The 25,847-nt window shown below is 46.2% G+C and overlaps 1 protein-coding gene across 1 annotated transcript; it reads left to right on the top strand.

Annotated features, from left to right (window-relative positions):
- The first annotated feature begins 222 nt into the window (after positions 1 to 222).
- Positions 223 to 25,695, top strand: LOC142823350 (uncharacterized). Its single transcript, XM_075914286.1, has 6 exons — positions 223 to 335; positions 3,209 to 3,351; positions 6,674 to 6,800; positions 21,204 to 21,425; positions 22,938 to 25,503; positions 25,689 to 25,695. The coding sequence occupies exons 1-6, from the start codon at positions 296 to 298 to the stop codon at positions 25,693 to 25,695; spliced, it is 3,105 nt and encodes a 1,034-aa protein (XP_075770401.1). The 5' UTR covers positions 223 to 295.
- Positions 25,696 to 25,847: the final 152 nt, after the last annotated feature.

The following is a 25,847-nucleotide window of genomic DNA, read 5'->3' as shown; positions in this document are numbered from 1 at the left end:
GAGTGCTGCCTTTCCCCAGCACCTAAAATTTATTTAGGGCAATTTTTAGTAAAAGTCATAGACAGGTGACAGGTCATCTTAACCATAGTTCTCTCCAGCAAAGTGACAGAGTCCCTGTGTGCCTACCTGGTCATCAACAGTTTATGGAATTTGCTTAGGTCACAAGGATGTCACAATAGTGCTTGTGTAAGTTTAACTGGAAGTTCTGGTTGACAGACTGAGAGGCCATCTATCTCTCAGTACTGGAGCTAGTTGGAGAAAGGATTGAGAGAAGGTGTTGAGGAAAGACTAAACCATGAATACATTTGTGAGTGAACAGGAGGTAATTGATAGAGGTAAGGGTCACTATTGTATTTTTTATATCCAACCTGTAGCCACACATACACATTCAAGAGCATGGGTGCATAGAAACGTGTAATATTCTCCATTTCTATGACCAGATCATTAGCTGCTGTAAATCCAGTGAGCCTCTACTGACTTCCCTTTTAATTGACTTGAGTTGAAGGACTGGCCTACAGCCTCTGAACCTGGAAACTTTCCTGACAACCTGTGTCACTATTGGATGTTATGGGGAAGGTCTTCTTTCCTTTCTCCAGTTGTTTTATGTTGTTAATATGGGTCCTTATTTTATGACTTCTGCATCCTTGGAGCCAAAATCTAGTGGTGCAAAGCATCAGAGATGGGAGAAATTAGAAGAGAAAACACAGAAGGACTTCTCTTCTAGCTGACTGTGTCTAGACTACAAAGTTCTATCACTTTTCTTTTGAAAGAGGCTTTTTTTCTGACAGTTGGCCCGTCTACACTGGGCCAAATGTCAGAAAAAAAGCCTCTTTCAGAACATCCCTTCTTCCTCGTAGAACGAGGTTTACTGAGATGCTGAAAAAACATGTCTGCTTTTCCAATATTTTTTTGGAAAAGCAGACGCATTCCTTGGACGTGGCAGAGTTTTTCTGGGATATCTCTGGTATCCTGGAAAAACTCTGCAGTCTAGATGTACCTGCTGTCTACTTAAGATATTAAGTGGATAGCTAGCATATTAAATGGAGGATAACAAAGCGTTTCTTAGCAACACTAGTGCTCTTAATCCTTCACCATTACTATTGCAACTGTATGGGCAATGTAAGTTACAGTTCTGATTCCATCTGCATCTGGGTGTTGGAATCGAAGGGTAAGGATGGGTAATCGCCTAATCTTGAGCAATCTTTCATGGGAAGGATAAATTCTGATCAATTCCTCCTCCATGCCTTGGAATGCTGTTACAATGGAGACAGATAAATATGGCATTTCAGATTTCTTGTTAAATATTAAGTCTCTAGGAGAATTTCTGCTGAGAGACACATGGGAGATAAAATCCTGATTTTATTAATACATCAACTATTTCACAGTTTCATAGAGTTTAAGGCTGGTAGGTCATTCGATCATGTACTTTAATCTTCTGTATGTCACAAACCATTACGTTTCACCTAGCAACCCTATGCTGAAACCAAAACTTGTCTTGGACTAAAAATTGTCACTCTTGAAGGGTATGTCAACACAGCAGTGTTAATTTGGAATAACTGATGTTATTGCAAAATAACATAGTCCGCATCTACACAGCAAGCCATTATTTCAACATAATGTCAAATAATGTCAAGCTGGAGGACTTCTTTCTCCGACTCCTATAACCCGCATTTTATGTGTAGACAGCGCCAAAAGCCGAAATAAACTATTTCAACTTAAGCTGCACAATTGAGAGCTCAAGTTGTGTAGCTTATTTCTGCTTTAGCCCTGCTGTGTAGATGTGCCCAAGGCCTAGGAGACTAAGATGCTGTGTGCTGCAGACAGAGGATAGGAGAAACTGAAATGCTACCAATGCCTGAGGCCTTTGCAATGGTAGAGAAATGATTAGGTCAGAAATGCCCTGATGATCCTAGTGGTTGATCAGTGCCCCATACTCCCGAAGAAGACAAATTCCCAACCTCCCAAACAATAATCCTTGCTAGTCTGACCCAGGGAAAATTCCTCCCCACCCTCAAATCTGGAGATCAATTGCATCCTGACCAATGTTCTCTCCAATTCTACATGTAGAATACATTTTATGTGCATTGAGGCATGTACGGATGTGTACAACCATTAGAAACACATGTCTGCCACCCAAGTGCTCAGTTTACGGGTAACACTGATCCTGACTATGTGAGCAAGACTTACCAAGACTTAATCTCTGAGGCTTCACATAAAGGTATGGGGCAATCACCCTACCCATGGAAAACACCTAGCTAGATAATTTCATGGAGGTTAGGTCCATAAAAGGCTATTAGCCAGGGGATAAAATGGTGTCCTTGGCCTGTGTTTGTCAGAGGCTGGAGAGGGATGGCAGGAGATAAATCGCTTGATAATTGTCTTCTGTCCACCCTCTCTGGGGCACCTGGTGCTGGCCACTGTCGGCAGACAGGATACTGGGCTAGATGGACCTTTGGTCTGACCCAGTACGGCCGTTCTTATGTTCTTATGTTGTGCATTGGGGGAAAATCTTTTAGGGTCTCTAGAGGCAACTGGACAAATACCTATTCCATGTGTCTTCTCTGCAAGTATTTAAATTACCATAAAATAAAACTGAAGCCTTTTTTCAAAACAGAGTGCATAAAGTTTGACTTCTAAATTCATACAGTGGGGTCTTTAAAAAGTGGCTTGATTTTCAAGAGATACTGAACCCCTAGAAGTTCTTTGCACCATCCATAGGTAATTCTGGGTGCTCAGCACTTTTGGAAATGACACCCTGACTAAGCAAAACACTTCAGCATGTGTTTAACTTTAGATTTATTTGTTGGCATTGAGTTAGGCATGTGATTAATTTGTTGAATCAGGATGTAGGCGTGTTAATATGGATTGAGGAGTTTTAGTTTAGGCACCCAGTTTTAAAAATCTTGGCTATAAATTATTCTGTGTGCTATCAAAATGCCTAAATTAATAGTAAAGGTGGAAAAGATTATTTTATGTGGGGATCTTATTTAAAAGGAGCAGCTTTTCCTTATTATAATCCGTCCCCCCACAATAGCTCTGCAAACAGACATGGTCACCATGAGGGAAGAAAAGGATTTGCATGATTCCCAGGTCCACTTATTACCATGTCTGGTCTCCTACAGAGTCTTTACTAGATAGTGAATTAAAGACACAAGCCCTGAATCCCAACATCAATGATAACCAGCAGAATCCTTTCCTTTAATTTCAGCTGTTTACAGCGAGGTTGTTTTCCTCCTGGACCATATGGACGATCAAGATAAGGCCTCTATTGCCCTTCAGATTGTCAAGATAGCTGAGACCAAACTGGCTGTCATTGTGACTGTTCTGCTAGAAAAACTTCAGCAGGATGAGGTAGGGCAGTTTCATCAAATCACATCTGTTTTCCATGTTTCCACTCCAAATTCTGTTTGACTTCATGGAAGTAATTCAATACAGAACTTGGCTCAGCCCACCTTCAGTGTAATCAGTATTTACCCTTCTGTCTTCATGCAAAACTCATCATGCAAAATTCTGTTACAGATCAGGATGATATAATAAAGAGTCACTCAGAGGAGCACTGTCCTTTTGTACACACTGGAGTACATGGGGTGTAGATTATAAAAGTGCACTGTAGGGGTATCTATAATCTCTTATAGCAGTATTTTGTCCTCCTTTAGCATCTTCATCCAAAAACCTCAAAGCACTTACCTACTTACTCATGAATCAGGTTTTACAGCACCTTTGGGAGAGTGATAAACATCCCCATTTACTGATGGGCTGTGTCATTGGGAATTAAATCACTTGCTCAACACCACATAGTGAGTTAGTAGAAGAATGGTGAATAAAACCCATGTGAACTGACTCTCTGCTCTAAACCCAAGACAACACTTCTTAATTATAATGACATATGATTGGGATATAGCTCTGAAGGGTTCTTAAATAATCCAACCCCCTTTTTCTTTTATTAATACTCGCATCCAGCAAAGTCCATTTCTCTATTAAGGGTCAACACAGAAGGCATTTTAGTTTCAAGTACCAGGAAGCCAAGACAAGCAGTTCATTTCTGGCTCGCTTGAATAGTGTGGGGCGCTTGTATTCATAAGTTATCAATTATGATTTTCAATTAAAAATCCTCCTTACATTTAAAAATGAATGGAAAGAGGCAGAGCCTCTCCCCACTAGAGCAGTAATAATAGCAGTTTGCAGCAGCATCCTTTAAAAGCACAACCACTGGAATGTGTAGCCAACCATTGGCTTTGAACATTCCAAAGTGCTTTATGACCTTAGCAGGCAGTTCACACCTTCAGCTGCCTGAATTCAGAGTTATAGACTCACAGGAGACAGATGTGAAAGGCTTGTTGGATCATCCAATTTCCCAGCAGTGCCTTTTTCATTTTTTGGGGCCAAACCAATTTTAAAAGCTCCTAGTGACTGGGTTTCCACCACTTTCCAATGAAGACGATGTAATAACCTGATAGATGTCTTATAGCTGGGGCATTTTTCCTGATGTTAAAGTCTAAATTTTAGGTCTCTGATACTGCCCCCTGCTGTGCAATGTACGTGCTGCAGGGTAAGAAACACTGACTCCTAAGCATCCTCACTCCACAGTGCATGCTATGCAGCAAGGAGGTGGTGGCTGGCTGGAGTAGGCAGTCACGGTTGTGCTGACTCTGTGGAGGAGAGCTGACCTGATCTGAGCCCAGGGGAGTCCAGTTGTTTTCCCACTGTGATGTGATACGATTCATTTTAGATCCAAGAGAAACCAGGACACTCCAGGGATACTTAACCACTTTCTTATTTATTGCAAGCTTTAAGCAGTTATGACAGTTGTTTAAGTTTTACAAGCCTTAAAAACAATTACTACACAATTTAAACCTTAAATGCCATACATTCTAAAGCAAGAATATAGTGCAAAGCAATGCAAAAGCAATTAATAAAAGAGCTACTATAATACAATAAGAAAGACTAGTTCACTTACACTTCACCCGTATGCTACCTACAGTAGCAGGCAGGAGGTCAGGGTTCCTTTTCTTCCCATGCATTGGAACACCATGCACTGGATCACCGGTGTGAAGGGCCTATTTACTTCTAGTTACATCGAGCAGTACCTGTGGGTCAATCCTGCTCATTCCCTCCCACTGATTGTTCTTATTAAGCCCATTTTATAGCAAAGCGAGACTTGGTTGTTCTAATAATATTTACCAATTGATTACGTATTGTGTAGGATATGGAACATGCCCAATACCCTATCTGGAGTACATCCTGTCACTCAGGATGTTGCTGCTATGTGCATAGTTGACAGTTGTATGGCTGCATCTGTAATTTGTGGTTATCAGAAACAGAAGTACCTGTACAAGATTGCTTGCCATGTGTTCTTGACATAGTCTCACGTACCATGCTTCATCTGCATTGTTATGCAAAACATTCCTTCCTCTCACAGCTTCTCCCATGACCTTGCCTGCATGCTTATGTGCACCAGACTTGAGACAGGCCTGGGTTTTGCTTGTTAGAGATCCGCACGTGTTAAAGGGAGACGTGGCCATTTATTGTCAAGGCAGGCTCCCCTACACCCACCCAACCTCACCCTGATGCATGAGGTCAGATCCCATAGAGGTTGCAGGTCTCTATTTAAAAGTCAGTTCTGCTGGCCTCCCTGCACTTTTTAAAATTTTCTCCTGAATTACTTCCAAGCTGTTGATCTTTTCTGGGGAATGTGGTGCCAAAAAAGTGAAATAAGCCAGAAGCAGTCACACCTCAGATGAACAATGAGAAACTGTTGTCTTCCTGCTTTATGACAAGATTCCTGTATGTAACAAACCCAACCCAGATGGCTGACTTTTTTTTTCACTGTCACTCCAGGTCACTTGTTGTTTCCCACTTTTCTCCCTCTCATTATGTCAGTTATATTGACCCCCTCTCTAGGTGCGCTAGTTTGCAGTTCTCTGAAATCAGTCTTGTTCTGCTCAGGTTTCTAATTTCTCTGTGCCCCTCTTTATTATTTCTCTGTCACAACTCATACCTTCAACTCCTCCATATTTAGTATCATCTGTGAATTTGAACTTTGATGGACCCCATAAAAGAGACCTTCAAGTGTGCTACTGTCAATGTAGAGGTAACTCCTGAGCTAATTTTCCCTAAAAGCTGCAGAAGATTTACTGCAGGAGTTGGGTATTTTATCATTGTATTTACAAATTCTGTCTGGAGTGGATAAAAAAAGGCATGATGCTAATAATAACAATAACAACAATAACAATAATAATAATAATAACAACAACAATAATAATAAATGAAATTAGATAAGGGGGCAGTGCAGGGCCCTTATTCTGATTAAAAATTTGTAAATTGCTCAGCTTCTTCTGAAATACTGCTAGCTGGGGTGATTGTAGAGGGCATAGCAAGTTTTATACAAATGAAGACTAGGGGTTACTTGAGTGAGTATGCAGGCTGTGGAATCAGTGTGGTCTAGTGGAGAGGACTCCAGATAGTGAATCAGAAGACCTGAATTATTTTCCTGGCTATTGATCTGCTCTTTTAGCCTGGGCTAGTTGTTTCATGTTTAGATTGTAAACTCTTTTGGGCAGAAGCTTATTAGCGTAAGTGTTACTATATTGCGTTACTATATTAGCTTATAGCATTACTATATTGTCATCAAGGAAACATTTCCCCCAATTGTTCTTTTATGTTTTGTCCCCAGAAAAACAGAGTAGACATTTACTGTATCCTGGAGAAAGTATTACAGCAGGATGCCCAGGTCCTAAAGAGAAGGCTACTGAGCAAAATAATAACACTTGCCTCAAACCACATGAGAGAGACTCAGGTAAGTTAGATTAACGGAAGTGTTGGAACATAAGCTTTTGTGGTCAAAGACCCACTTCACTGCTTTTGCAGATTCAGACTAACACGGCTACCCCTCTGATACTCAGGTAAGTTAGTTTTCCCTATATGCTAATGACAGGAATGAAAGCTTAAACTAATTAAAACATTGTTTGTAAACTATATACTGAAACTCCAGGATTAATGACTGCTAGGGGCCCACAGATCCCCACACCGTCCTCCAGAAATCCCAGGTCCTAAGCAGCATGTGACTAGTTTCATCTTGTTCAAGTTACACGTGTGCTTAAGTGCTTTGTAAGGTCAGGATATTGTGACATATATCAGATGCAGAGAGGCCTACCGCTTCTTAACAAGCAAGTATTTTGTGAAGTCTCCTAGGGATTTCATTATTGATACTGATTTTGTGTGGAAGGTGCTCTGATACTATGGTGTTAAGCAGCAGGATGAAACCTTTAAACAGAATCGGAGCTGTTTCCAAAAGAAGCAGTATTTGGATTTAGGGTATAGTTTATTCAGGAAAATTCTCTGAATATCTTGAAGCTGCCCACCTCCTCTGAAGGAAAAATATCATGTCACTATGATAGCCAATCATCCACCACAAATAGCTAATAGCGAATAGTCTAAGCAGCTTGCAAACAACTGAAAGGCTGACAAGTGTTTAGCCAAACGATTCAATGATTATTTATGACTCATGATTCTGTTCTCAGAAAGTTGGGTGGAAAACAGAAATAAGAACTTGATTCATTTGAGCAGCATTGGCTGGTGTAGTTGGCTTTAATCACTTCAGTCTCTCTCTTTTTGTATTTTTTAAGGAAGCAACAAATGAACTAAAAGTGGCAGCGAGCAACACATTAGTGGCTCTGGCACGCTGCTATTTCAGTGAGGTGATGTATGAGCTTCAATGTCATCTGAATCCACTGAAGCTGTCTGACGTGTTCACTTTGATTACGCTGGGCAACCTATCATCAGCTTATCGTAGGTCAACTTCCATCTTTTGTTTCAAAGTTATTGTCTTCCATTTAAGGACAGAGGTTCACGCTCTGTACAGCTACACAGAGTGCTATTTGGGGGGCATGAGATGAACTGCTGTGGCTGGTTCCAGTTGCTAGACCATGAGCTATCCACACCAAGGTGCAAGCTCTTATGCCCCATTTGAAGTTCTTAAAGGACAGGATTGAGGAAAATCAGGTCTAGTGGAGCTCTTCTCCATTCCATTTCTCATCCCTCCCCAGTGCTCTCTCTCCTACTCTGGGAGAGGATTGGGCATCTGGCACAGCTGCACATTGGTGGAGAATGCTCCTCCTCAGGGTAAATCCCCCACAGATTTTTTACTTCTGCCTTATCATTTGTGTACGCAGCACAAAATGACCTAGGAGCCCATAGCATCCGACCCAGCGGTGTTTCTAAATGCGATAGTAAGAAGGCAGATAACAGTCAATTGTCTGTCTTCCTTTTCTTCTGGTCCTTCTTTTCAGCACTCAAGTGCATTCCTTTTGTGGGAATGACACTGTACGGCATGAGCTCCATGCGGATGTTAGACGACGAGAGCAGGCTGATGCAACAATTTTGTGGTGGTAAGTGCCAGCACTTATTGTAGATGTCCAAAATGGATATTTAGGGGCCTTGGTACAGAGTTAAGTGACTGATCGTTTACAAACAGGCTCTGAACTGGATTGTACCAGGGGCTGAGTCCTCATGCTCCTGTGGCACTCAGTGGAGTTGAGAGTACTCCTTACTTTGCTGGAGGTGCTGAGCATTTGTAAGTTCAGGCCCTTTATGACTTGTGGCTATTTTAAAAATAAACAAAAGCTGATGCTGCCCATGTGCCAGGAAACTCCTGGGGGAGAATGTGCAGGCAACAGACTGAATTACATTTAAAAATTTCCCGTTTTCCACCCCTCCACCCATTCCTCCTCTTTAGTTGCTTAATTATCATCTCCTTTCACCCTCTTTCTCTGTCCTCTGGTCTTCTCCACTTCTCTCTTCCTTTGCTTTTTAGTTGATGCTCAAGTAAGGCCACGTCTACACTATGCAGAAGATCAATGCTGCTGCAGTTGATCACCAGGGTCCAAATTAGCACGTCTAGTGAAGACCCACTAATTCGAACTGAGTGGGTGCTCCCGTTGGCACCGGTAGTCCTGCTTCTCATGAGGAATAACACTCCTGTCAACCTTCCACTGTGTGGACAGTCTGAAAACACGATTTAAGATACGTCAACTCCAGCTACATAATTAACATAGCTGGAGTTGCGTACCTTAAGTCAACTTTCCCCTTTAGTGTAGATCAGGCCTAAGGGATTAATCCTGCACCTTTGAGATCAATGGGAATTTTGCCATCAGCTTCATAGAACATAGGATTGAGCCTTAATTTTCCTTTCAAGGGCAGCGGGTGCATCTAATTTTAGGGTAAAATGCTGTCAAATCTCAGTATAGCTAATAGGAGTTAGGGGCACTGAACATCTTTCAGACAAACTGTAACCCAACAGGAAATCATACAGTTTTAGGGCTAAATAAGCAATAACTGCAGAGGACATGAATCATTCAGAAAACAGCTGGTCAAAATATTTTGTTTTTGCATTACATTTTTCATATTTTTTTCCAAGTTGATGGAATATTAAACTGAAAAAATGTCAATGACAGTTTTAATCAGGATGTGTTCAGTGTTGTTGTGCAGCTAAAAAGGTGGCTGAAATTTGTTGATTTTTGAAACATGTGAATGATCTTTGTAATTTGAAATTTTGAAAAAAACAAGAGTAAACACTTTTAATTTAATTTCAACTACCTTTACAATCAGCTCTAATTAAGAGGTAACAAGGGAGAAAAAAATATGTTTTCAAATGATGGGAATTAAAAAGAGATGGAGAGAGACAAAAGAGAAGAAAGCCTTTTGAGAAACAAGAAACGGAAAGGAGGGAAGAGAAATCATTCAAAACTGTTATTGGATTTCATCAGCTGTTCCTGAATTGGGCATGGAAGTGTAATAAACTACAAGCCTGGGTGTGTCCACTGATAAAACAACGTATCCTTATTACTAGTGCATCCTTTTCATATTGCCTGTCTTTTTTTCTTCCATGCAGTTCTGGAAAAATGGTCAAGGGCAGTAAATGTATATTTTAGTAACTGGGAAAAGTGGCCATTTCCCAAAATGGGTAAATCTCAATTCTGTGATGAAATTCTTCCTCTCTATCGTCATGTGACAAGCAAATGGACCACATGTGAAGATTTGGAGGTGAGAATTGTAGGCTTTCTAAACCTTTATGTGAAATTGTATTGTTAAATTCTCTGTGTATGGCACTCTTTGTGATGATGGAGTTCAATGGCAGGTTCTTTGGGATAGAACGGAGTATGATGTAAAACATTTAAAAAAGATTATAATGTCACAATCTCATGGAAATTCTGTCTGTACATAGTGTACATAGATTCCAGTTTTGTCACCTGACATGCAGATGAATATAGGAGAATGGGCTAAATTCATTCCTGGCAGATGTCTATTCAGTTCCAGTAGAGTTACAGCAGGAATGAGTTGGTTTAGTGTGCATACTAATCTGGGGAAATATCCCACTTGGGAAAGTTGTGAGGTGCAGTAGAATATAATTCTGAAACCAACACCATAGCTGTGTCTAGACTGGAAAAACTTGCCAGCTGTCTACACTGGCTGCTTGAATTTCCGGAAAAGCACTGATGATCTCATGTAAGATCGTCACTGCTTTTCCGGAAATACTATGCTGATCCCGTTCAGGCAAAAGTCCTTTTCCGAAAGACTTTTGCGCAAAAGGGCCAGTGTAGACAGCACAGTAGTGTTTTCTGCAAAAAAGCCCCGATCGCGAAAATGGCAATTGGGGCTTTTTTGCGGAAAAGCGTGTCTAGATTGGCCACGGACGCTTTTCCGCAAAAAGTGCTTTTGCGGAAAAGCATCCTGCCAATCTAGACGTGCTTTTCCGAAAATGCTTTTAACGGAAAACTTTTCTGTTAAAAGCATTTTCGGAAAATCATGCCAGTGTAGACGAAGCCATGCATGAGTCTTAACTCTTTACCAGGAAATATTGAGATAGGGCTGTTTCAACAGTGGAAAAGGGAAATTGCACTCGTCAGCAGTAGAAAAGATGGGCCCATTGCATGATATTGAATGAATTTGTAGGAACATAAATTCTGTGTCTCTATGTAGCTCAAGCAGGCCATTATCAAAGCCCTTGGTACTATGATGAGCCTCCTCCTGCATAAAGAAGAGCATCAAGATAAGGTGTTTGAACAGATCCCATGGCTTCTTGAGCAATATAAAGAGGATGTTAATGTTTTTCATGTCACCAAGGTGAGATACTTATTAAAATAACTATCAATGTGTGCGCATAGGTGAACTGCACTAGCTGCTACCAGTGGCGTTTCCTGGTCTACATAGTGACTTGTTAGATAATAGATAAACACACAAGTCTTGATTTTATAGACATGGTGACCCAGGTGACAAGTTTTGTAGGTAAAAGCCTCTCATGAAAAGTATCTTCTGTTTCTGGAGATGATAAGGAGGTAAGAAACAAAACACCTTTTCCCTCCCCCCCCCCCCCCCCCCCGCCCCATAAGATACTCCCTCCTTGTGATTTACTGGTACATCCTATCAACTCTGTGTCTCTCTTTTAGATTATAAATAAACTCCTCAGAGCAGGGGCTGCTGTGTGTTGTCTCTGGGCAGTATTAAGTAAACTGCCAGTAGCTGAAAATTAATACTAAGAAGGCCTGAATTGCATTGCTTTAGATTCTATAACTAGATAGATATAAAATCACTGTCTATTTCATCTACCGTTGTGTACAGGGCTGTTGTAGCTGTGTTGGTTCAAGGACATTAGAGAGACAAGGTGGGTGAGATAATATAATTAAAGATATTATTTCACCCACCTTGTCTCTCTTATTTCATCTACCCTCAGTATCACATGACCAAGGTAACTCTTGTCTGCTGATAGTGAGAGGATGGAGTGAGGGCAGTTGGCTTCAGTAGTATGATTGAGCATGCTCAGTCTATGTGAGCTGGCTCAGTACAAGCCAAGCAGCAAATCCAGGGCCACAACCCTGCTGCCCTTCCCCCCTCCCCACTTCCTCCATGGTTTACTCCCAATCTATGTTGGCTTTCTGGTCCAGAATATGTGGTTGCTTTTGGGATTGGAATGCCCGTGACTTTGAGGGAATCAATGTCTCATGGACTTGACTAAAAGTATCAAAGGACTACACAAGAGCCTAAATGTAGTAAAATATGTAGATTTCATCAGAGATATCCTGGAAGCTTCAAGCAGCAAAGAAGAAAAGTGTGTAGGTACAGGAAGGAGTTAGACTGTCATCTCATTATCAATAGCCTGGAAGAGAACATAAAATCATCATTGATAAAATTGGCAGATGAAATAAACATTGGGGAGTGGTAAATAATGGAAAGGACAACTCACTGATTCAGAGTGATATAGATCATTTGGTAAACTGGGTGCTAACAATAAATGTGCATTTAAATATGGCTGAATGTAAATAGATGCATCTAGGAACAAAACAATGTAGGTGATACATACATGTTGAGGGATGCTTCCTGAGAAACAGTAACTCTGAAAAATATTTTGGGAAACTTGGTGAATACTCAGCTGAACATGACCTACAAATGCGATGCTGTGGCCAAAAAAGCTGAAGTGATACTGGGATGCATACATGGGGAAATCTCAAGGAGGAATACAGTGGGAAATGCAAAGTTCATTTCCACACTAGAACTGACCAACAGATATTGGTAGATACCCCTGATACCGGCTTCCTGTGAGAAGAGTGCCTTCCACACCCTGCTTGGCTTATAGCAATTCAGCAGGATGCCATTTGGGCTGCACAGAGCCTCAGCCACTTTTCAGCAGCTCATGAACCAAATATTGCAAACATATATGCAATATACAGCTGTGTGCATTAAGAATATTGTCATCCACAGCACCAGCTGGGGGAAACACCTCTGACATCTTAGCAAGGTATTGTAAGCCCCAATAGATGCAGGACTCACTGTGAATCCAGCCAAGTGCCATCTTAGTGAACACAGTAGGAAGGGGAAAACTATAGCTCCTTGATAAATAAGGTCTAAGGCTTGTGTGACTGCCCCACCTCCCTGACAAAGAAACAGGTGCCACAATACTTCAGACACAGTGGCTGCTTAGTACTCAACTTCATCACACTGGGCACCCTATTATTGGACCTGATGAAGAACACCCAATCACAGAAAGTCCAGTAATCAGAAGACTGTGAGGAAGCCTTCCAGGCCCTGTGAAAACAGCTGAACCAAGAGCTGGTCCTATCCCATCCAACTTCACAAAGCCTTCTATCCTTCAAATGGAGGTCTCGGAGGTAGGACCAGGAGTGGTACTATCTCAAGAAATAGGTGGGAAGGAGCACCAGATCCTTTATCTCAGCTGCAAGCTGTTCTCCTGAGAGACCTGCCGCCCTACTATAGCAAGGGAGGCCCTGGCCATCAAGTGGGTGATCTACACCCTGGGGGTATGTCTACACTACAAAGTTAATTCGAACTAACGGATGTTAGTTCGAATTAACTTTGATCGGTGCTACACTAGCGCTCCGCTAGTTCGAACTTAATTCGAACTAGTGGTGTGCTTAGTTCGAACTAGGTAAACCTCATTGAACGAGGACTAAGCCTAGTTCGAACTTACTAGTTCGAATTAAGGGGTGTGTAGCCCCTTAATTCAAACTAGTGGGAGGCTAGCCCTCCCCAGCTTTCCCTGGTGGCCACTCTGGCCAACACCAGGGAAACTCGTCTGCCCCCCTTCCGGCCCCGGACCTCTTAAAGGGGCACAGGCTGGCCACCACCAAGCTAACAGACCCTGCACCTGGCACGGCTCGAGCCAGCCACCCGCTGCCACCCAGCCATCCCCCTCTTCCCGGGACCAGGCTGGCGGCTCTCGGGAGCCTGCCCAGGACCGCACCCGCCTGGTTTAGTGCGGACATCATGGACCTCGTCCACGACCTCCGCACTAGGCACAGGAAAGTGGCCGTCTAGGGCAGGAGAGCTGCCAGCCTGGCCACCTAGGAGCAGGTGTGCATGAAAATGAAGGTGGTCCACTGAGACCCCCAACCCTGAGCCCTGAGCTTACAATGGGCGTATTGGGTCATACCAAAGGTCCATCTAGCCCAGTAGCCTGTCTGCCGACAGTGGCCAACCCTAGGGACCCTGGAGGGGGTGGACCGAAGACAGTGATCAAGCCATTTGTCTCGTGCCATCCCTCTCCAGTCTTCCACAAACTTTGGGCAAGGACACCACTCCTACCCCCTGGCTAATACCACTCCATGGACCCAACTTCCATCACTTTATCTCACTTCTCTTTAAACTCTGTTCTAGTTCTAGCCATCACAACCTCCTGCAGCAAGGAGTTCCACAGGTTGAATCTTTGCTTTGTGAAGAGCACCTTTCTGTTAGTAGTTTGAAGCCTGCTACCCATCCTTTTCCTTTGGTGTCCTCTAGTCCTTCTATTATGGGGACTAATGGAGAACTTTTCTTAATGCACCCTCTCCACCCCACTCATGCTTTTATGGACTTCTATCCTATCCCCCCTCAGTCTCCTCTTTTCTAAGCTGAGAAGTCCCAGTCTCTTTAGCCTCTCTTTATATGGGACCTGTTCCAAACCTCTGATCATTGTAGTTGCCCTCCCCTCTCCCACCCTCTCTCTTCCCCTCTCCCACCTCCTTTTCCCAGTCTCCCCGAGTTTTGTTCAATAAAGAGAGATTCTATTTTTGACCACACGTTTTCTTTATTTTGTACATCAGGAAGGGGGGCTAGGGAAGGGTAAGTGGAAGGAGGTGACGGAGGAATGGGGTACGAGCCCCCGATGGGGAGGACTGGGCTGGCTCTGCGTGCTTCTGGGGGTGGAAGCTCTCCTGCAGCCCCCCAATTGCTCCTTCTCCCCAGATGGCAGCCTGTGGCAAGTACAGCCAGGCTGATGGCCGAGTGCTGTGATGTGCCCAGTGTGGGCACTCAGAGCACTCCAAGCCAGGACTGCTTTGCAAGAGGGGCACCCCTGAGAACTGTCTGTCCGGGGTGGGGGTCGGGTCCCTTTAAGCACAGCCCTCGGCTAGCCTGAGGCAGCAGCTCCACGCTCTAAGTCCTCATCTGATGCCCTGCCGGCACTGCTTCCGGCTATCCTTAAGCCCGGTTCAGGGTCCACTTAATGTGGACATGCTAGTTCGAATTAGCAAAACGCTAATTCGAACTAGTTTTTTTAGTCTGGATGCATTAGTTCGAATTAGCTTAGTTCGAATTAACTAATTCGAACTAAGTTAGTTCGAATTAGCGCTGTAGTGTAGACATACCCTGGGATATTCTGTACTGGGGAAGCCCTTTCAACTGGTCACCAACCATGCACCCCTCAGATGGATTAATAACATGAAGGACACCAGTGCCTGAATCATGAGGTAGTACTTCCCGCTCCAACCCTATGACTTCTGTATGTTACGCTGGGCCAGGGAAGGCTCATGCAAACACAGACTTCTCCCAAGTGGAAGGAGACGATGAAGAGGAAGGTCCACCAATGGACACCCTCTTAAGGGGGAGTGTTTGTGACAGAGGATACCCCCCATGCATGGTTCAGCGGGGGCTAATCATGATCTGTGGGCTATGCCCCTTCACACTTGCTGGGAATGCTCCAACTGGAACCAGGATATAAAAGGGAGCAGCTCAGTTCTGTCTAGGCTGACAGCTGAAGGGAGCAGAGGTGCTTTGCAGGCTTTTGTGGAGGGACTGCCAGTGCCCTAGGATGCAGAAACCAGCCAGCCTGTGGTTCCAGTTGACCCCCCCCCCCACAACCATCCAATGCCACAGATGGAGGAGAGACCATGGAGTTACTGAGATGACCTGCTGCAGAAGAATGGTGGGAAGTAATCTATGTGAACTAAGCATTATTGAGTTGAGGTATTAGTCTTTGACTCTGCATGTTTTGGAAGAAACCCCATTGAGCTGCAAGACAAGGCCCTGGGCTGGGACCCTGTGGAGTAGGTAGAGCCTGGTGGAGAAGGGCTGGCCACTAGGCAACACTGGTTTGCCCCAAAGGGTGGTTGAGCACTAGGTTGCACGGTCGTACCTAGAAGGGCTTGGGTCGTTGAGCTGAAGAGCCTCATTAAAGGGCTGCTGCACTGACCCTGACTATTAGGCAATGCTGCTCTAAGAACCAGGCCTGCTACGGTGGTTGGGGAGACTAGGTCACTTGGGCTGCCTTAGTTCTTTAACTCCTCCACAATCTGATACCATCCAAACAGGGTGGACCTACCCTGTGACAGGTGACTTACTTACAGTCTATAATATCTGCATGGGGAAATATAGGTAATGACCTAGCAGAGAAAGGCATGACATGATCCAGTGGCTCCAAACTGAAACAGGAGACATTCAGATGGGAAATAAGGTCTACCTTTTCAGTGGTGGGATATTAGCCATTCAAACCATTTACCAAGAGTCAAGGTGATCATTTTAAAATCAAGATTGGATTTTTTTCTGAAAGTTCTGCTTTAGGAATTATTTTGGCAATTTCTAAGGCCTGTGTCATACAGAAGGCCTGACTAGTTGATGACAATCATCCCTTTTGGCCTTGGAATCTATGAATTCCATGAACCTGCTTCAGTCATTGCATATTGCTCCTTTGTATGCCCACCTTCTAACTTTCACCCTCTCTTGTAGAGTCTGAGGCAGCTCTTGGAAGTCTCTGGTGAATATAAGATCCTTCTACCTGAAGGGAAATTTCAAGCCATCTGCAGTGCTCTGCACGACCGGGTGAGGGGAACTTGTTCTTGTATCACTTGAGCTTAAGCACAGCAGATCTGAAGCATGTTAAGAATAAACATCTTTTGAATGCTAGTGAAGAGCCCGGAGACCTTCTCATGCCTTATTGGTTTCTGCTGGCTTAAGAATAAGCAGATAGTGGTCTCATTTTATTAGCTAAAATCCAGCTCAGTTTGTAAAGCAATTTTAGCATAAGCCAGTTATTAGAGGGAGTTAGAGTTAGATAGTAAAAACTGATCCCATCCAAATGGGGAGGACCTATCCTGTGACAGGGTGACTTAATTGCAGTCTATAATATCTATGTGGGGAAACATATGTAATAATCTAGCAGAGAAAGGCATAACGTGAGCCAATAACTAGAAAATGAAGCTGGACAAATTCAGATTGCAAATAAGGCCTACATTTTTATGGTGGAATAATTAACCATTTGAACCAGTTACCAAGGGTCAAGTCTTGATTCAATTAGCTCTGCTGCTAAAAACACTTTGAAAGCATGAACTTCTGTTATCCAGTGTCTCGGTCATTGTTTCTGATTCTTGTTGTGCAGTCAGTACCATTTCTTTTGGCTTCAGAGCTCTATTTGGAAAGGTAGGAAGTGAGTGCTTAGAAATTAATTGAGCATCTTCTTTTCAGTTGCTTGTTCTGATTAGTTTTCCTTTGATCACTTCTCTTCTTCCCACAGATCTGTTCTCCAACTCAGCAGCTCATCATGGAAAATCAAATGGAGCTGTGCTATTGTATCCTACTGCTAGGTAGGGGAAGAGACTCCAAATTACACAGTAGTTTCCTTGTAACTTCCTTCTTTTGTAGGTGTGGTAAGAATGAGCTTTCAGTTGTTAGTGAGGATGTGATTTCTTCCTTTGCAGCCCGTTCTTCTCCTGATGACCTCATAGCATTTCTGCACTCGCAGCTGAAGATTGAGAATGAGACTGTTCGTGTGGCAACCCTGAATCTGCTCACAGCTATTATTGGTGCTGACTGTAAGTAACACAGGAGTAACTGTGACTGCTGCGATCATCGCCATCGTGCTGGGGGTTGAGTTGGGGACATCCAGAGCTAAAAGCATGAGCTGCTATAGGTTGATCTAAAGAACCAAGGCTTTGCAGGCATGGTAGGGCTATAACATACTCATCATCTCTGCAAATGGGGCACAGAGGATCTGTAACACAGGGGCGGATATAGGGCAGGGCGAGCGGGGTGGCCGCCCCGGGTCCCGCGCTTCAAAAAGCCCCGCGCACGCGCCGTGGTGCCACCGCACATGAGCATGGCGTCACTGTGCATGCGCCGTGGCAAAGGGGGGGCCCCGCGGAATTATGCTGCCCGGGGCCCCGCAAAACGGTCATCTGCCCCTGCTGCAACACATAGAGTCATATAGTCATAGATTATTAGAACTGGAAGGGACCTTGAGAGGTCATCAAGTCCAGTCCCCTGCCCTCATGGCAGGACCAAGCACTGTCTAGATCACCCCTGATAGGTGTCTATCCAATCTGCTCTTAAATATCTCCAGTGGTGGAGATTCCACAACTTCCCTGGGCAATTTTTCACAGTGTTTAACCAACCTAACAGTTGGGACGTTTTTCCTAATGTCCAACCTAAACCTCCCTTGCTGCAATTTAAGCCCATTGTTTCTTGTCCTATCATCAGAGGCCAAAGAGAACAATTTTTCTCCCTTCTCCTTGCGACACCCTTTTAGATGCATGCTCACCAGAGGGTTGGAAATTCACTAAAGGGACCCAGTGCTGCTCTAAGTTACTCCCATGTGGTCACACAGAAATCAACAGGGTTAATTAAGTGCTGAATGTAGCCTAAAATATGTTCAAGGTACAAATACAAATGTAATCTTGTGGCGGATGCATGTTAATAATAATGAGATAAAAACAAAATAGTACTCCTGACTGAATAAGTATTAGACACTCTAGAATAGATTCCGAATTCTGCTATACTGGTGGTAAACACAGACTAACTTCACTGACCTCCATTTGTCTAACTCTCTTACAATATTTCCATCAGGATAGTATGATGGTGCTATTTACAGAAGTGGAAATACTTCAGACTTAGACTGGTGTAACTGAGATCAGAGTCTGGTCCTATATTTTCCCCGCTGATTCTCTGTATATGAGTGAAGCTTGGTAGTACTCTTAAATAGGGCACAGGACACATTCTAATGTGGAGCATGAGTGTTTGGAACAAAGATATACTATATTGCACACTTCTCCTTATCTTTCAGTGCCTGAGACAAGAGTTAGAAAGTTTCTGATTGTGAAGGCAGTGAAATCTGCTCTCAGTGATCAGAGTGCTAAGGTAAGATTGTGTGTGGAATAGTGGTATTGCTGTTAATATCTGGGAAGTATTTCACTCAGTGGAGAGTCTGGCAACGAGACACATTTTTAGGCTGAGATTATTAATAGGGTTTCAATTAATCACAGTTAACTAAAAATTAATGCGATTAAAAATTGAAATTTAGTAAATATTTTTGTGGTTTTTTACATTTTCAAATATATTGATTTCAATTACAACACAATGACAAGTGTGTACTATGCACTTTATATTATTTTTATAACAAACATTTGCATTGTAAAAATGACAAAAGAAATAATATTTTTCAATTCATCTCATAGAAGTGATGTAGAGCAATCTCTTTAGCGTGAAAATGCAACTTACAAATGTAGATATTTTTTGTTAACTGTAATGAAAGAATGTAAAACTTTAGAGTCTACAAGTCCATTCAGACCTACTTCTTGTTCAGCCAGACACTAAGACAAACAAGTTTGTTTCCATTTATAGGAGAAAATGCTGCCTTTTTCCTAATTACAGTGTCACCTGAAAGTGAAAACTGGCATTTGCATGGTACTTCTGTAGCCAGTGTTGCAAGGAATTTACATAACAGATGTGTTAATCATTTGTACTTCAGCCACTATTCCAAAGAGATAAAAGAAAAAGCAAAAGGACTCTCATATCCTGTCTCATATTGCATGCAGAAGAGATAATAATAACTCGTGCATAATCTCTACCCTTGCAGGTGAGGATGGCAGCTCTCCATTTTGTCCTGAAGCTGCTCAGTTCAGGAAGTGTGGACAATTGTGCAGCAGGGGATATGGTCGCCTATGTATTCGGAGAGTTCGATGTGTCCACCAGAAATCTGGTAAGGAGAGTTCTTAACACTTAGGACTCAGTTCTGCCATTCTGGCATGCTGATTGTTCCCCTTGACTTCAGTGGGAGCTTTGGATGCTCAAGGATGCAGCTGGACTGAAGGATTAGAGCTAGAATCTGATCAGTGATATTCGTGTAAAACCAGGGTAATGCCCCTGACTTCAGTGGCATTATTTTGGATTTACACAAGTGTAACAGAGACCAGAATCTGATTCTGGATATTTATATCTGACAGTGCGACCTACATTACTTAGACCTCGGGCAAGTCAGTGAAAATTCTGACAACACAATCTTTCAGTGAAATGCTCTTGTATAAGGAAGCACATCTTTTTTATAAATAGACTCTCCAAAGAACACAATGGTGCCCAATCCTGTGGCTGCTGAAGCATACATAAACTATTAGCAAAACACTGAAGTTATGCAGCCTACATCAAGATGTCTAGAACCTGGAAAAGTTTGCTGCACACGTCATTCTCTGTTCTATGTGTACTAGTTCAAAATCTTTTCAATGGGTATTTCCAGCTATGGGCAGAGTCATGGACTCCAGACACAGAGTTCCATGATGGGATCCATGATATACATTAACTTTACAGTAAGTTGTTGAGGATCTTAGCTCTGCCTGGCCCTTTAGCTACCAAGTGGGAGCTTATGGCAGTACTCACCAACTGCCTCTTTTTCATCCTACCCATCTCAAAGAAAGTAGGAGGCAACTCTTTCTCATCAGGCCACATTTGCTCTTATTTAAACTGAAATCAGTAGAGCTGATCAATATTTAGTTTGGTGTAAGGAAGAACAGAATTTAGCCTATAGATAGACTCACATTCACTATGCACAGAATGATCAAGCTGCTTGGGGCATCAGAACAAACAGAATGGCTCCCTCTAGGTTCTGCATATTTATTTCCACTGGGCAGAGTCTGAGTGGCTCTCCTCAGAGATAAAAAGAAGAAATGTTCTTTTTTGAAAATTTTTTTGAAAAGAGTTCAGGGAACTCTTTTATAGAATCATAGAACGATAGGGCTTGAAGAGAATTCAGGAAGTCATCGAGTCCAACCCCCTGCTAAAAGCAGAACCAATTCCAACTAAATCATCTCAGCCAGGGCTTTGTCAAGCTGGGACTGAAAAACCTCTAGGGATGGAGATCTCACCACCTCCCTCAGTAACCCATTCCAGTGCTTCACCACCCTCCTCGTGAAATCGTTTTTCCTAAGATCCACCCCCCCCCACACAACTTGAGACCACTGCTTCTTGTTCTGTCATCTGTCACTACTGAGAACAGCCTCTCTCCATCTTCTTTGTGTCCCTGTGACGGGGCGAACCTGCCCCGCACTGAGCAGGAGGAAGGGGAGCCCATTTATTGGGCAGAACACGCCCCTCCCCCACAGCCCTACTGGGCATGCTCGGAGTGCAGCCTCGCTATAAAAGACTGCTGGGCTGCTCAGTTGGGGCGGACCGCTGAGGAGGCAGGAGCTCCGGCCCAAGCTGCAGGCCCGCCGCCGGACCTGCCGCCAGATCCAGAGCCGGAGGAGGCACCGCTGCGGCTATCACCAGCCCTGGGGCGAGCACGCCCCCAACACCGACGCCCGGTGGCCGTCCGCCCCGCTGCAGAAGACGCCCCTGTGCCCCTGCCCCAGGGACAAGACCGCCGGACGAGGCTGCTGCCAGCAACCCAGCATCGCCAGGTGGGACCTCCGTCGGCTGCCAGATTGGGGGTAGGAAGTAACCCAGGGCAAGGGGCCGGGAAACCCCCCCCCCGTTGGGCTTAGCATGTTTTGGGGGAGGACCCCCCGCTGAGCCGTTGGTGGGAACCACCCACCACCATTAGGGCCCTGGGTTGGGGTCCGGTGGAGAGGGAGGGCCCGGACCCCCCTACCCCACCCCGCAGTGCTGGACTAGGCCGCTGGGCCTGCTGCGAGTGCTGGACTAGGCCGCTGGGCCTGCTGCGAGTGCTGGACTAGGCCGCTGGGCCTGCTGCGAGTACTGGACTAGGCCGCTGGGCCTGCCGCGAGTACTGGACTAGGCCGCTGGGCCTGCTGCGAGTACTGGACTAGGCCGCTGGGCCTGCTGCGAGTGCTGGACTAGGCCGCGGGGCCTGCTGCGAGTGCTGGACTAGGCCGCTGGGCCTGCTGCGAGTGCTGGACTAGGCCGCTGGGCCTGCTGCGAGTACTGGACTAGGCCGCTGGGCCTGCTGCGAGTGCTGGACTAGGCCGCTGGGCCTGCTGAGATTATAGATTAAGCCCCCAGGCTGGGGGTCAACGCTTTGTTTCCCAGGGGAAGGGGGACGGAGGCGGGCGGTGCCCCGCCACAACTGGTGGAGAATGTGGGTATAATCCCCCCCCCTTGAGTAAAAGGGGGCGCAGAGAGGGGTTTCCTTTTTTTTTGGGGGTGCTTTAAAAAAAAAAAAAAAAAAAAAAAAAAAAAAAAAAAAAAGAAGGCCAGGATTTTAGTCGGGCAGGTGCTCGAGGGGGCCCGGGAGAAGATGGGCCCCCGGAAAGGTACTAGGGAGGCTGTGGGGCAGCTCCTGAAGAGTTTGCCCAAGGAGGACAGGGAGTGGATCCGGCGACAGGGGCCCAAGACGTTGGGGCAGGCGGTAGCCCTATTGAGAGGGCACTGGGTTGGCGGAGGAGCCCGGAGGGGGGCAGGCCGCCCAGGGAGCCGCCAGGGAGACCCCGGGAAAGAGAGGGGCACCCCCAGGGCCTGCAGCTATGGGCAAGTACTAGTAGCGGGGGTGCAACCGCAGAAAGAAGGGGGGACAAAGATACTCATCCCAGTTAAGGTGCAAGGGGAGGAGACCACAGCCTTGGTGGATACGGGGTGTGGACAGACACTGATAGAAGAAGACCTAGTCGGTGACCCAGAGCAATGGGGGCCCCCGGTGAGAATGCAGTGTATCCACGGGGAGGTAAGGACGTACCCCACCGCTAAGGTGAGGCTAGCGATCGGGGCGCACGAAGAGAGGTGCAGCGTAGGGGTAGTCCCCCGACTGGCTTACCCCGTGGTAGTGGGGCGAGATTGGCCCCACTTTTGGACCCTACTACAGGGCTACAGGCGAGGGGACCCCGAGGGGGGAGGCCCAGAACAGCCACAGGCAGCGCTAACAGAACTGCCGATGGAAAAAGACCCCGGGGAAGGGACCTCAAGGGGGGCCAGGAGGGGAGCCTCACAACCCTCTCGAATTGACGCCCCCCCCATAGATCCCCAAGAAACTGCTTTCTCCCTGGATGGCGATTTCCTAGAGGAACAAAGGAACGACCCAACCCTCAGCCGGGCCTGGGAGCAGGCGGGAGGACCCGAGTCGAGGGACCGGGCCCCCTTTGGGGGGCCCCAAGGCCCGAGGTTCGAGATACGGGGTGACTTGCTGTACCGCCTGACCCAAGACCCGCAGACCCAAGCCGAGATCTGCCAGCTGCTGGTACCTCAGCGGCTTCGGACGACGGTATTGCGATTGGCCCACGATGTGCCCTGGGCAGGCCACCTGGGCCGGGAAAAAACATTGTGCAGACTAGCCCAGCGGTTCTTCTGGCCGGGAATACATCATGCGGTGAGGGACTATTGTGCATCATGCCCCGAATGCCAGCGGGCTAACCCCGGAGGGGTCCCCCGAGCCCCGTTGGTCCCTCTGCCCGTGGTAGGGACGCCCTTTGAACGCATAGGGTTGGACTTGGTCGGGCCGCTGGAGCAAAGCGCCAATAAGAACAAATACATTCTGGTCATTGTGGACTACGCCACTCGATACCCAGAGGCGATTCCCCTCCGGGTCACGACAGCTCGCGCCATTGCTGACGAACTTTTAAAGGTGTTCGCCCGGGTGGGTCTCCCGAAGACAATCCTAACAGACCAGGGGACCAACGTAACATCCAAGCTGATAACGGAGTTGTGCCGCCTACTGAACATCCATTCCCTGAGAACCTCCGTGTACCACCCTCAGACGGATGGGCTGGTGGAACGGTTCAACAGGACACTGAAGTCAATGTTGCGGAAATTCGTCGACGACGACCCCCGACAGTGGGACAGATGGTTGCCCGCTCTTCTCTTCGCTGTAAGGGAGGTCCCCCAAGCCTCCACGGGATTTTCCCCATTCGAATTATTGTATGGCCGGCGACCGCGGGGAATTCTGGACTTACTGAGAGAGACTTGGGAGGGACAAGAGAGACGCGCCCAGGGGACCATCCACTACGTGTTACAACTACGAGAGCGGTTAGAAGAATTGGGCCGGCTAGCCCAGGAGAACCTGCGGACGGCGCAGGAAACACAAGCACGCCACTACAACCAAAAGGCGAAGATGCGGAGCTTTCAACCCGGGGATCGGGTGTTACTCTTATTGCCCTCCTCGGAGTCCAAGCTATTAGCAAAATGGCAAGGACCCTTCGAAGTCGTGCGGAAGATCGGGCCAGTCGATTACGAGGTGAGGCTACCAGGGCGGCGGAAAGATTTACGAGTGTACCATGTAAACCTCCTGAAGGCCTGGAGGGAGAGGGAAGCAATGATGATCACCCCCTTCCCCCCAGAGGACGAGTTGGGACCACAAGTGGGAGCCTTGAGGGAGGACCCCCAGGTAGATGTTGGGCAAGACCTAAAGGAGGGACAAAAGCAACAGCTACAAGAACTCATAGCGCGATTCCCCCATGTGTTGTCCGCTAAACCAGGAAGGACCCCGTTAATTAGCCACCACATTGCCACAAAACCGGGGCAGAAAGTACGGGACAGTCACCGTCCCCTGCCCAGGAAGATGTGGGACACCGTGCGCCAAGAACTAAAAGAAATGTTGGCCCTAGGGGTGGTGGAAGAATCCCGCAGCGAGTGGAGGAGCCCCATAGTGCTGGTCCCCAAGCCCAATGGCTCAGTGAGGTTTTGCATCGACTTCCGCAAGGTGAACGCCATCTCCCAGTTCGATGCTTACCCCATGCCCCGGGTAGATGTACTACTAGAACGCCTGGGGAGGGCCAGATATATTTCGACCCTGGACCTCACTAAAGGATATTGGCAAATCCCGTTGACACCGAGGACGAAAGCCAAAACAGCATTCCCAACCCCTTTTGGGCTCTACCAATTCACGATGATGCCTTTCGGACTGCATGGAGCCGCTGCCACATTTCAGCGGCTGATGGATCAAGTCTTGGCACCCCACAATGCGTATGCAGCGGCGTACATCGATGATATTATTGTGTACAGCGAAGGATGGGAGGAACATCTAACCCACTTAGAGGAGGTATTGAAGGCCCTAGGGGAAGCCAGGTTAACAGCGAACCCGGCCAAATGTCACCTAGGGAAAGAAGAGGTAACCTACTTGGGGTATACGGTGGGGAAGGGACAGGTGAAACCCGTAATAGATAAAATCCAGGCCCTCCGAGAATACCCCACTCCCACCACGAAACGACAGGTGAGGCAGTTCCTGGGGTTGGTGGGGTATTACCGGCGCTTTGTCCCTAACTTTTCCACCATAGCAGCCCCCCTGACGGACCTGACCAAAAACCAACACCCGCGGCGGGTAGAGTGGTCAGCAGAGTGTGAGAGGGCGTTTCAGACCTTGAGGGACCACCTTACCCGGGGACCGGTATTAGCCCAGCCGGATTTTGACAGGCCCTTCATCCTACAGACGGATGCTTCCGAGGTAGGACTCGGGGCCGTGCTATCCCAGGAGGTAGAGGGAGTAGAACACCCGCTGCTATACTTAAGCCGCAAGTTGTACCCGAGGGAAACCCGGTACTCCACCATAGAGAGGGAGGCACTGGCCGTGAAATGGGCCGTGGACGCACTAAGGTATTATTTACTGGGGAGTACCTTTTTGGTAGTGACGGATCACGCCCCTTTAAGGTGGTTGCAAACAATGAAAGACACCAATGCGCGTATCATGCGCTGGTACCTAGCCTTGCAGCCATATTCGTTTCAGGTGGCGCACCGACCAGGGAAGGTGCACGGCAATGCAGATTTTCTTTCGCGCATAGCTCCTAAAGAGGAGCCACCGGAAAGAAACCTTTTAAGGGGGGAGGTGTGTGACGGGGCGAACCTGCCCCGCACTGAGCAGGAGGAAGGGGAGCCCATTTATTGGGCAGAACACGCCCCTCCCCCACAGCCCTACTGGGCATGCTCGGAGTGCAGCCTCG

The sequence above is a fragment of the Pelodiscus sinensis genome, chromosome 33 (genome assembly GCF_049634645.1).
Source record: "Pelodiscus sinensis isolate JC-2024 chromosome 33, ASM4963464v1, whole genome shotgun sequence".
Taxonomy (NCBI): domain Eukaryota; kingdom Metazoa; phylum Chordata; order Testudines; family Trionychidae; genus Pelodiscus; species Pelodiscus sinensis.
This window is presented reverse-complemented; position numbering and strand designations above follow the sequence as displayed.

What these genes read in the sequence shown, in the direction of transcription:
- LOC142823350 (XM_075914286.1), top strand. Translation starts at nt 296, where the DNA reads ATGAATACATTTGTGAGTGAACAGGAGGTAATTGATAGAG. An exon ending in CATGAGAGAGACTCAGGTAA is followed by an intron (nt 6,801 to 21,203) that starts GTTAGATTAACG and finishes CGGACCGCTGAG; the next exon opens with GAGGCAGGAGCTCCGGCCCA. An exon ending in CAGCAACCCAGCATCGCCAG is followed by an intron (nt 21,426 to 22,937) that starts GTGGGACCTCCG and finishes CCCCCCCCATAG; the next exon opens with ATCCCCAAGAAACTGCTTTC.